At 41.8% G+C, this 12,544-nt stretch overlaps 2 protein-coding genes across 2 annotated transcripts; both read right to left on the reverse strand.

The window, feature by feature from the left end:
- Nucleotides 1–695: 695 nt before the first annotated feature.
- Nucleotides 696–8,748, reverse strand: LOC108683235 (blastula protease 10). Its single transcript, XM_018172531.1, has 7 exons — nt 8,608–8,748; nt 4,086–4,212; nt 3,791–3,928; nt 2,470–2,565; nt 2,090–2,246; nt 1,068–1,205; nt 696–699 (listed from the first exon to the last, which is right to left on the reverse strand). The coding sequence occupies exons 1-7, from the start codon at nt 8,746–8,748 to the stop codon at nt 696–698; spliced, it is 801 nt and encodes a 266-aa protein (XP_018028020.1).
- Nucleotides 8,749–8,789: 41 nt separating this feature from the next.
- LOC108683236 lies at nt 8,790–10,325 on the reverse strand. The gene is made up of 4 exons (XM_018172532.1): nt 10,296–10,325; nt 9,538–9,727; nt 9,085–9,278; nt 8,790–8,807 (listed from the first exon to the last, which is right to left on the reverse strand). The coding sequence occupies exons 1-4, from the start codon at nt 10,323–10,325 to the stop codon at nt 8,790–8,792; spliced, it is 432 nt and encodes a 143-aa protein (XP_018028021.1).
- Between the last annotated feature and the right edge of the window lie 2,219 nt (nt 10,326–12,544).

Below are 12,544 nucleotides of genomic sequence, written 5' to 3' on the forward strand. Positions count from 1 at the left end.
GCTACTTGCCGAAGGTGCGACTCCATTTGGACAAAATGACCGATTCGTTCCTCTGTGCGTAACCTCCTTGCGTAGCGCGTGAATGCAACTGAGGTGCATAGTCAATATATTTTATATGTGATTTTGGGCGGGGGTGGGTAATCCACAACTTTTTATTTCGTTCATATATTATACTGAATTTCAAGTAATAATACTTTATAGTTGTCTTTCATTATGGAAATTACTTTGGTCCGGGAGTGCGATGAATGAATATGGGAAGTGCTTTTTGTGTATTTACTGGATATCTACCAAAATATGAATTTTCTAGCGCTGCTGAATGAAGTCAACAGATGGAACTGTGAGCACAATGCCCCAGGGCTCATAACCATGCAATTCCCTTGGCCTTAACTACGCCGTTCACATTTTTGCATTTGAATAAATTTGTTTTTAAACTTGCCCCTAAAACCCACAAATGCTCTAACTCACGGCTGCTGAGAGCAACCACTTCACAGACTGCGAAAAGTACACTATACTGATGGTAGGCGCAAGAGCCTCCGAGGAGGTGCGCAAGCACTAGTTCAGTTTCATGAACGATTGCTAATTTTTTTCATTGAGTAAGTAACAAAATATGTACCGCCTAATACAAGTTTGTCTGGCTACGATTTGCTACGTTGGCCATACGCCACCCACCTGGGTTCTGTTCAATGCAAGATGATTTACCTACCCAATACGGCAATTATTATCACATTAAATCAGATAGGAGACATTTAATACTCTGTATTGGAAGCTATCATTAAATAATAGTAGCACGCGGTGGCAGGTATAGCTAATTCCTTCACGTGGTACTTGATCACAAAAAGTCTGGGATCCATTGGCCCAAGACCTTCTGACTCTCTCCCATACCTAGACTCTTCCCCCTCTCTCTCCACCTACAGATTTTTCCTTCCCCTCTCAACCTGACTGCAACCTGACTTCTCATCCCTCCCCTCTCCACTTACAGACTCTTCCCTCCCCTCTCAACCTGACTACTCTTCCCTCCCCTTTCAACATGAAAACTCTTCCCCGCCCCCTCTTTTGTCAAGACCCACCAGTTCTTGATGGCCTCAATGGTGAAATTAGCCTTCCAGCCTCTGTTATCTTTTGGTTTGACGGACCTGACGTGTAGGATCAAATCGTTCTCCTCGCTCTTGAACACTTGACCTTTCTTGATGTCCTCACCGCAGAAGCTGGAGAAGGCAAGCATATATGAGGGAAATGCTAAGGTTTAGACTATTTATTGAATCATTCCACCGACCCTGGTTTTTATCAAGTTGCAGCGTTGTCGTACAGTTTTCCACTTGGGAGCTGTTCTTGCAAAAAAATCCATGAGAATTGTTACGCAATTTAAATAATTTCGTAATGAAGCATCGATTTATCAATTTCGTTTTCAATTCTAATGAATAATATTTCGAAGTGCAATGAACAATTGTCCATAAAATGTAGCCAGGGGAAATATCTGGTTTCATGAAGAAACTTTAGTTGCAAGGCAGTATTCAAGAGAACATATAGTAGGCCACAGGCTCTTTTTGACTCGGCCACAGAATTAGAAGCCTCACCTACGCTGGAACTCCCTAATATAGACTAGTGACGAACTGCTCAAAGATATTAGTGCCTTATGGCTTCAGCCAATACTTGAACATGCTCGTTCATAAGCAAGCAGTTCTGCAACCAACCTCACCTACTCCAGCCTAACTCCTTCTGGCCTAACTTATTTACGCTGTCTCGACTCATAACTTCTTTCCAAACAATAACTGGCTCTATACCTACTCTCTTAAAGCGCCTCTCTAGCTTTCTGCAGCGAATGAGGTTGGGTTAGGTCCGCTCAGGTTTGTTTTGGGAAGTGAAATGTTGCAAACTTTCAACGTGTGTAGGTTAGGACAGAAGAGGCTAGGCCGGGAGGGTTTAGATTAGATGCAGTATAGATATGCTTAACTTGAGCCTGCTTAAGCAGTGGTTGTGGACATCCGACTCAGTGTTTTAAGCAGTTGCTGCTATGTTCTCTAGTGAGCTTGGGTTGGTGAAGTGTGAATTTGGGCAGAGCTGGCCTCCGTATTAAAGATAATCATCATACTTATCGTAGTCTCCCTTGAAGAATTTAGTTCGGATTTCGAGCGCATCTCTCATGCATCGGCCATTTGTGGAGCGTCTTGAAAGCTGGAAGTCCTCGAAGGTGAGCACAGCGCGCTTACACTTGTCCGCCTTCAGCACCAGGGTGTACAGTCGCCATGCTGGAAATGTTATGTATTCCTGTGAAATCTTTTATATAGCACTTTTTATAGGGTAGTTGAGATTTAATAATGAGGGAATTTTGCAAATGAAAATATAATATTGAAATTGAACAACAAAGTGCATAAAACTTGTGCTACTAAAGTAAGAGGAATGATCGTAATCCAAAACATATTCTAGTCATTAAATCATTCCTGCTAATAAGATCAGGGAAAGTGAACTCACTGTTTTCTTCGGCTTTAGGGTAACCAATGGTCTTCACCACGGTATTGGGCTCCGTGATGTCTTGCGTTTCTGGACTTTTCATTTTGATTAGGGCGTCTGTGAACAAAAATATTGTAAAATGTGCGCAGCTCTTTTAAGCGCATTTTCTCATTTATGAAAAAATGCACTATTGAGCTCGCCATGTCCGTTTGTCCGTCCGTCTGTCTGTCCGTCTGTCTGTCCGTCCGTGACTTCACGTTTTCGTCGACGAGAAAATGCGCTTTCTGTGACTCACTGCAGTGAGTACTGAGTTATATTTTTTTCTCGTTTGTTGTAACTAGATCCTTATAACATAAAGCTTTTTTCGTAAAGTAAAAGGTGGCTACGGAAACCATTTTACCTTAAGGTAGAACTCTAATAACATATGAAGGTGGAAGTCATCCAAATATCGTTTGATGTCGACCTGGGAAATGACCCAGGAAGTGAAAAATGACAAACCCTTGCACTTCAGAAACGATTGATCGAAGCTTGATTATTTATTATTGATAATTATTTTATTGACTAGAGTAGCTCAATCACCATGGCTATCACAGGTCATGGTAACTCAAACCGCAAGAGGATTTTTATCGCTGTCACTCAGTCACTCTAATGTTTGGTAAAATTGTATACGTTTCTTCAGCTAACAAATATTATGATAATGACAATTATAAGTGTGTATTCTTGATAAATACATGGTAAAAAATGAATCCTAAAATAAAATAAATAAGTAAATAAATACGTTGAATCACAATTTGGTGTGAACACCCATACTGGCATCCCTCGTACCGTTGTAGCTCATCTCGAGTGTCTCGCAGTTGTCCCCTTTGGTCCCCGGCGGGCAGACGCACTTGCAGGAGGCGCCAAGGTATCCAAAACCATTTAACCTTGAAGTAGAACGCTAATAACATATGAAGGTGGAAGTCATCCAAATATCGTTTGATGTCAACCTTACCAAGAAAGTGAAAAATGACAAACCCTTACACTTCAGAAACGATTGATCGAAGCTTGGTTATTTAATGTTGATAATTATTTTAATGACTAGAGTAGCTCAATCACCATGGATATCACAGGTCATGGTAACTCAAACTGCAAGAGAATTTTGATCGCTGTCACTCAGTCACTCTAATGTTTGTTAAAATTGTATATATTTCTTCAGCTAACAAATATGATGATAATGACAACTATAAGTGTGTATTCTTGATAAATACATGGTTAAAAAATAAATCCTAAAATAAAATAAATAAGTAAATAAATACGTTGAATCACAATTTGGTGTGAACACCCATACTGGCATCCCTCGTACCGTTGTAGCTCATCTCGAGTGTCTCGCAGTTGTCCCCTTTGGTCCCCGGCGGGCAGACGCACTTGCAGGAGGCGCCAAGGTATCCCTGGTTCAGGCATGGGTCTTTATTGTCCTTGCCGCAGTTCTTCAGGTTCAGTTCTGATCACAGAGTGAGATTTATTCTAGTCGCTGCAAAATTCTGATACTAAGTTTCAAGCCAAGTATTCGCCAGGACGTGTGCAAGGTATTATTACTCGTATATCTTTCATAATACAGAATGCAGTAGTCACAGTCAGTGGCTTGTTTATAAACTCACTGTCGCAGCTGAGTATGCGGTTCACAAGCTTGAGGTTCATGAACGACAAGTGTCCATCAGAGGACCCCATTTGGTACTGGAACCTCACGTCCTTCGTCAGCATGTAGCGTGGATTGGTGTCGCTAAACTGAAGTAATATATTGTGTTGTTAGTTCTAAAGTTATTAGGCTCAATCGAGCTTAACTTTGTTGTTCAACAGTAACTATATCATTCAGTAAGAATTTAATTTAATAATCTTATTGATATTTTCAACACTTTCATAGTATAATATTGACTATATTAGCTGACAATTATAATTATCATTGTAAGATGATGATATTAAAGTCTGTCAACATCATATTTATTTAGTTTGGAGATTTAAGCATCACTGCGCCTCACAGCGTTTTTTTTGCAATAATTTGCCAAAAACATCACAGAAAAATAATAACAGAAATTTTATTATTTGATTGCCAAAATTATAGAGCTTTTAATTATAGTAAAGAGTTAAACAACTAATTAATATATGTCAACGTTATTGTACGCGTACCCATATAGCGCTGGAAAAATTCGTACCTAGCCCCAGGTTTGTGAAAAAGTGAATGAGATGTGCAGTTATTTTCATTTAAATCGACTTGGAATTGCACTATTTGTGAGTACTCATTTAACCGTACGCCTACTTTGTAAGTACGCCTGCTTTGCTGCTGCGTCGACCTCGTGCATCACATACAAACCAACGATGCACTACGGAGAGCTAGATCTTTGTGTTATATTAGACACACTAGCGCAGCGTTCATGGCAACACGCTTGCAATACTCGCATGCTGTGTTTTGGCACGCGGTGTGTTCCATTTGTAAATATGAACGGTGGAGCTTTCACATCACACACGCACTGCGTTCTCAGCGGCTCACTTGCGCTGCTGATTTCCTTGCGCTGCAAGAACATCAAAACGCCCATATTGCGTTATTTGATGAACATCAAAACGCCCATATTGCGTTATTTGATGAACATCAAAACGCCCATATTGCGTTATCTGGTGAACATCAAAACGCCCATATTGCGTTATCTGGTGAACATCAAAACGCCCATATTGCGTTATCTGATGAACATCAAAACGCCCCTATTGCGTTATCTGGTGAATATCAAAACGCCCATATTGCGTTGAGGTTTATCTTTCAGTTCTATTCCATCGTGGCACAGGGGGAAATTAAGGAGGGACCGTTTTAACGTATTTCTTATATTTGGCTGTACATGCGGCGGATGGTATTAGGCACGTAACAGTTACCGCCCTAAAGTCATCATAAAATTTATTGGCGTTATTGTTCGCATTATTCATATATCTTTTGTTAAAACTGAAAAAAACTGAGCATATTGCGGTTATTTTTCGCGGTAGTCGAGCATATATACTGCGTCCACAAGTCGCTTACACGCGATGAAAGGATTAGCTAATAGTATTAGCGGCTTGTAATTTCCATTTCAAATACAAGGCTAGCTTTTCTTCAAAAGAAATAGCTTGGAGCAGGTGCTTGCAGTCAAAGCGATTTGGTTTTTATTACGGAAAGCGACACCAGTGGGGCTACAGCAGCCGTGATGTGCCACTGAGTGAGTGCACGAAAAGTCCAAGATGCTCGACACCCTAACCAATATAACTCGACATAACCTCGATAACTCGACATCCTAACCAATATTTTAAATACATACTACGTTGATAGATAGAGTTTCTACGGGTGCGCAGCCGTAGACCAGCAAATTAACGCTCAAATCAGCCCTGGAGCCAACATCAACCATCTAAATGCTATAGATATTGTCATCCTGGCACCTATGCAGCTGTAGTCAATTGACCTATCTCACCACACGAACTTTAAACCAACACTGCTTCAGCACACGAGCTGCTACTCCACATAGTTAACGGTCAATACGTTGTTCTCCAATGCTTTATAACCCATATACCATCACTTCTTAAGCCCCGTAAAACAAGCTGCCCCCTACCTTAAACAAGACAATATACAACACGACACACCAGAACAAAAAGAACCCATATTCCGTAAACACTGGCAAGACATATTCACTCAGGACGACATAAACAATGAAGATTTCGACACTGAACACATCCGTACTATACACGACCACGTAAACAACAATACACATCTCATTCATCCATCTAATCGCGGAAACCTTACCCGACTCCACCCAGTGGATTTCCCACCCATAAATATCAAAGAATTACAGCGAACTCTGAAAACATTTCAACAGAAAGCACCAGGACCCACTAGCATCACTACCCTTCAGCTTAAGCATCTCCCCATAAATATGATACACTATCTGCTATACATATACAACCATTCCATATCAGCCGGATATTTCCCAGACTCACTCAAACGCGCCATAATGATTTTCCTCCCTAAACCCAATACCTCACAACACCAAGTGCAAAACTACAGACCGATTTCACTATTAGACATACAAGGAAAGCTATTAGATAAAATACTAAACAATAGACGATACGAACCCCTCACAATTAACAACATTCACAATACTAGACAACACGGTTTCAGGAGACACAGAGGTACTCACACAGCATTAGCAACTTTCCATGAAACACTCGCGATACACATATCCCAAAGACATACCACAGGCATTGTGCTCCGTGATGTGACCAAGGCCTTCGACAAGGTCTGGCACACTGGACTCCAATACAAACTAATGCAGCTCAACCTCCATCCCTCCTTTACAAAAACACTAGCAAACTACCTCACAAATAGAACAGCTTCGATCAGAATAGGACACCACATAGGTCCCCCCCTACATTTGCACACTGGCGACCCACAAGGAGCCTGTCTTTCACCCACCCTATATAGCTTCTACACCCACGACCTTCCCCCACCACTTCCCAATACAGAATACATAGCTTTTGCCGATGACATCACACAAATAACAGCCGGACGTTACCCACCTAAATACGCAGCAAAACAAACACAACACGCAATCCAGCAGATAAATTCATTCGAAAGAAAATGGCTCATCAGAACGAACACTAACAAATTCAAAATCATCCTTATTTCAAGGCGAAAAACATCAGACATATTCATCGACAACACCCACTATCCCTACACAAATAAAGGAACAGTCCTAGGACTGTCTCTTATACACATCTAGATGTGTATAAGAGACAGCTCAAGCAACCTCCACAAACCCGGTTTATTCAACCTCGGATACGCTTTTCTCAGATCCAGCAGTCTCGCCACAGGCCACTCTTCTTCATTCATGCCCCCATTCTCATTCAGTTCCATTCTTCTCTTCAAATCAACCACATCCTCTTGCATCCGAACCATCATTTGCACCACATCCGCTGTCGACCTGCCCTTTCGAAAACCTGCCTGCTCCTCATCCAACAGTCCCAAATACTCAGCCCACCACGCCACTCTCTTCGCTATCACCCTCGCAAGTATTCTGCTCCCCATACTCAACNAGGTGTGAACCCCGCGTCACTGTTTCCCTGCCTTACTATCCCCCAGCATCTTCTTCCCCCCACACTTACCCCGACTTTCCACTTTACCGCCATGGCTAACTGGAGGCATTCCTCGCAGACCTTCAATGCTTAACCGAACTAGGTTAGTTTAGGTTAGGTCACAACTCGTATAGATCCTCTTTTCATAACGTAAGGCAGTCAAGTTAGCAGAAACTACGAAAAGCCGTCCTGCAGTCGGTGCGAAAAGGCGGGGAGACGGGGGTAAGCGTGGAGGTAGAGTTATGCTGGGGGAAAACAGCTGCGACGAACGGACGGGCTGGAGTGCTGGCTGTGAATCAACAGCGGTATGGCGTAGGGAGTTGCCAGACTGTTGCCTACCGAAAATAGTGAGGAGGTTAAACGACATGGGATAGAGCTGTTGGACGGTTTTAAGACGGCGTAGAGCGATCGTATTGGTGGCTTACCTCTAATTAGCTCGCTGGTTCATTTCCATGAAGGGGATTTGTACCTTTGGCTTTTAACATATAATCCCTTAGTCTACTCTGCCCTTTAGCAGGCTTACGCACGGAAAGGTTTATGAAAGAAATGCTGGTCTTGGGCAATGCTGGCCTCTGGCATGCATCCCGTTTTTGCCTCCCCAACTAGGGTTGTAACAATTTTAACAACAGGTTCATCAATAGCTTCCTTAAATTCGCCATTACTGTCACGCTCTAAATTCTTTCACCGAGCACAGACTTCACACGACGGCCCCTAAACGACACACAGGCACTTGCAAGTTTCAACTTTTCAAGTTGTGGTTGGGAGTTGCCATAATTTACAGGTAGAATTTTTGGGTTTTGTCTGCGCTTCTTGTCAAATATAAAAATGAAAAATCATACTTCAAAACACCATTCACAGAAACGACTCGTGTGAATTATCTGCACACGGGTATTGCACATACACTGCATGATGGAGTTTTATCGATTACATTGAAGCATACCCTACTACACCTTGATACTTATTACTCACACCATATGTCACAGGATGCCATAAATTAACGGTGACATTTATGATTTAAGTATAAATGTAACTACATACCACGTCGTAGTACTGCAGGACGGAAGAGTAGTCGTACGGCACATCAAAATTGATAGTTGGACGTTTTTGGTAATTTTGGCGGATTGTCTTATTCGGGAAGTTGTCACCGATGACCACCAGATAGTCGTCCCTGCTCAGCATTACTGATTAATCGACTGCCTACTTCTTTAAATTATTTAATACTACGGAAAATTGTACACCTGATTCGGTATTAAGAATTAAGACAACATCACGGGCAATGTATCCATAAATCTGGATCATGTAAAAGATAGATCTGGATGTGACCTCCAATCTATGTATGTCACATCACGAACAATGTACATATACATAGATCTGGATCATGTAAGATTGATTCTATAAATCACCACTTCTTAGAACAAACAACTCATCCCATTCTCGCTGTCTATCCAAACAATGCTTAATTCCATCACGCCGCGGCCGCAGCTCACAGCTGTCACGCACGCCACCCCAACTCACCCCACAGCTGTCACGCTCGCTGACCCACGTCGGTCCGTCCGTCACTCGCCCCACGTTGGCGGAACAACTTTTATCATTGATGAGCTCCATGTATGATGAGGGCTTCTCGCCCTCATCCATCTCCCGGAAGACGATGCAGGTGCCCGCCTCATACTCCTCCATGGCCTTCGTGAAGTTAGGCCTGTTCGGCTCAACTGCCCAATAATATTGCGATTTTAAATAAATCATCGGGATTTATTTCTTTGGTAGCAGCAAGTGAACAAATATGAAAAACATGGCAATGAAGTCCCCAGAAAAAATTTTGATATCTGACTAATCCGGATAAACCCTACGCGCCACCCTCACTCACCACCCTCACTCACCACCCTCACTCACCACCCTCACTCACCACCCTCACTCACCACCCCCACTCACCACCCTCACTCACCACCCTCACTCACCACCCTCACTCACCACCCTCCCAAGCTGTGAACTTGTACGGGATCACGACGCTGCCGTCTGAGGAGCTTTGCCAAATTCTTTCGTATGAAATTAAGTTCCTGAAGTCAGCAGATCTGGCCATCTGACGAGCGGAGTAACGCTTGCCATCCCGAACAATGTACACCGGTCCGTTGTCATCATCTTCGTAATTCGTGACAGGAATCTGCTGGTAAGTTTTTAGTGATGAAAGACATTTAAATTATTCAATGTTCTATATGTTTAGGAGCTAATAACAATTCTCAGAATTTAAAACAAAATTGATAAATATTTTGATAGACTTCTCAATCGAATTCGAATTATCATCCCTAAAATTCTGATTCTGTAAAATTTCATAGAGGTGCGGAAAAATGTTGAATTCCGTTGCGAAAATCAAACGTCTATAATTGATACGGATTGTCAGTCTACGAAATTGAAAAGGAGACTAAACAATATTCCAACCCTCACAAAACAACACGAGACGATAGACACAATGAAGCCCAGCTACGGAATGCCTCGATGCCTTAGGAGCAGGACAATATATCTAGATATCTAACAACAGCCGTATTTTCCGAGCTTCTTGCCAGTTACAATTCGCACAGTCCAAGCCCACCTTGTAATAGAGAACAGAAGGATTAAAGATACTCAAACCAACAGTCGTACTTCGCATGGCAGTCGCTGTTCATCTAGGTCAGAAACACACCTCATGCACATTGCACGGATGTATTCAAGACATCCGACAATGTACGGCTCACCGGACTCGTGCAACGCATGAACCTACACATGTTGTTGATAAAAATTCCTACAGAGTTAGGTGGTGATCAATCAGCGTCTATAAAAAAGTCAATCGCATTGGTCCCGCACTCCAGCTACAAGCATGGCCAGACAAAAATTACCGAGCATCAGCGGTGATTTGAGCGTATTGCCGGGACACTGCCTTTCACTGCCATCATAGCGCTCCAAGCGCCCGCTGGGCCTTATCATGGTCGTGCGACCGGCTGCTGGCAGGTGCAGCCAGGCCAAGACTGCCAAGCTGCAGGCGATCCCGAGCTTGCCCCTGAACGACATTGGCAAATGCCACGGCAATGCATAAACCAGGGCCGTGGAGGAAGTCACCGCGTGAGAGTTAGTTTCCAGCACGTGTGATCAACGCCACGAGCTACAAGCGGGCGTTGTGAACAAGTCAGCAGATTGGCTTGGAACTAACGCCGCTGTTTTGCATGCAATTTGGCGCAGCAGAGACCAAGCAAAGGCGCAGAAATTTAAACAGCGTTGTCTCTCATAGACAGTGTCTATTATAAAATACGACTACGGTTCGTTAGTTTAAATTGAGCTCCTTCCAAGTTCAGTAATATTCCACGATCATTGCTATTGCTATTCACGATTATTTTTTATGACGTACAGTATCTGAACTAAAATATGATGTAATCAACATCGCATTTATCGTATTACGAAATCATTGCACAGAAGCCGCTAATTGAAGTTGCTAAGCACTGGTAAAAACTGGTCCCGTCTGCATGGGTCACAAAATTCCACGGCTCGCTGCACCGGTTTGTACGTCTGATGCCGGATCCTCAAAAGCATGACTTGAGGAAGAGAAAATTATTATTATTAACAAGATATTAATATTTTGAAAATCAGAAATTTAGGTTGTTTTAGTCAAAATGTTTCTCACGATACTAACAATAGGTTCATATACTCGAAATAAATGTAATAATTGAAGAAAAGGTACGTGCTTCTAAATGTCAAAATCGAAGTATGAAAATCACACTGGTAATATTTTACTCCTGCAAATAAAATAGAAAATCTGTTGTGTTCATCGCTGCTCTGTACGTCCGCCATTTTCTAGGAGAGGCTTTAAGAAATAATTTTTTGAATCCCAAATTGAGCATGTTGCGATCACTGTTACACTTCAATTTTTGTGAACTTAGTCACCTTTCAAATTTTAATGATCCTTAATTTTCCTTTTGTGGTCTCGAATACAGTTTTGTTTGATGCAGTTTGAAGTTTGCACTTTAAATCGATTAGTTAATTATTTGCTGAAAATTTTCGTCATCAATTTTTCAATTTCAAAGCTGAATGTTTTGAAATTTAAGCTGCGAATTTGATAAGAAGTGATAAACGTTGTTGAGGATCGAATATAATATGATTTTTCGCAGAGGTTTTCTTCAAATTGATTTGGTTTAACGTTAGCGTATCGTGCGTTTCAGTTTTGCTGAATGACCAAAAACTCGCCGTCTTCACTCCGATCGGGAGCCTCGCTAGCATTTTGCCGACGGAGAAGCTGTCTCAGAGTAGAGATCTTTTGAATTTATTTCCCGTTTCTCTACCCTCTATGAATATCGACGTTTACTTCTAGCATTACAATCTGTTGTTTGATTTATTATTAAGATGAAATAAATTTTTTGAATCGCGCGGATGAAATGCTATCTAGTTTCTTTTGGGGATTTACCGCTTAGAATTTACGATGTAAAACCTGATGTGCGAATATCACCTGCCTAACAGTCTTCGTAGTCTCAAAATAGTTATTATTGCTACAATTTTTTTTAATAAACGAAAATGATAGTTAAGATTCATACATTAGCTGAATTGAGGCTATTAAAATTTAGCTGCAACACGATTGAAGCGAAGGCGCTCGGTATAAAATGTGCGGTATAAAATATACGTGGTAAACTGTCCGGATGTAATCCCGATGGCTTAGTCAGTGTAGAACTGCCGTACTGTGGTGCTTGCTCAATGGCAGTCTAATCATATGCTGGTTATGTTAATTAGACATACGCGAGATTATATATATATTGATTTCAAAAATATGCGGATGTTCAAGTTCATTCACTTATTACATTCATGCGATAGGATGAATTACTGTAATATGTGAGTATGCGTTTACCCAGCCTTCAATTTTCTGTAATGGGTCAGGCCCTCATGAATCTCAGTTGTCCCCTACCGTGAATAGGTCGACACTCATGGCATGCTTCTGCAATAACTCAAAGCCGTTTACATGGCA

The sequence above is a fragment of the Hyalella azteca genome, unplaced genomic scaffold (genome assembly GCF_000764305.2).
Source record: "Hyalella azteca isolate HAZT.00-mixed unplaced genomic scaffold, Hazt_2.0.2 contig5045, whole genome shotgun sequence".
In the NCBI taxonomy this organism is placed as follows: Eukaryota; Metazoa; Arthropoda; class Malacostraca; order Amphipoda; family Hyalellidae; genus Hyalella; species Hyalella azteca.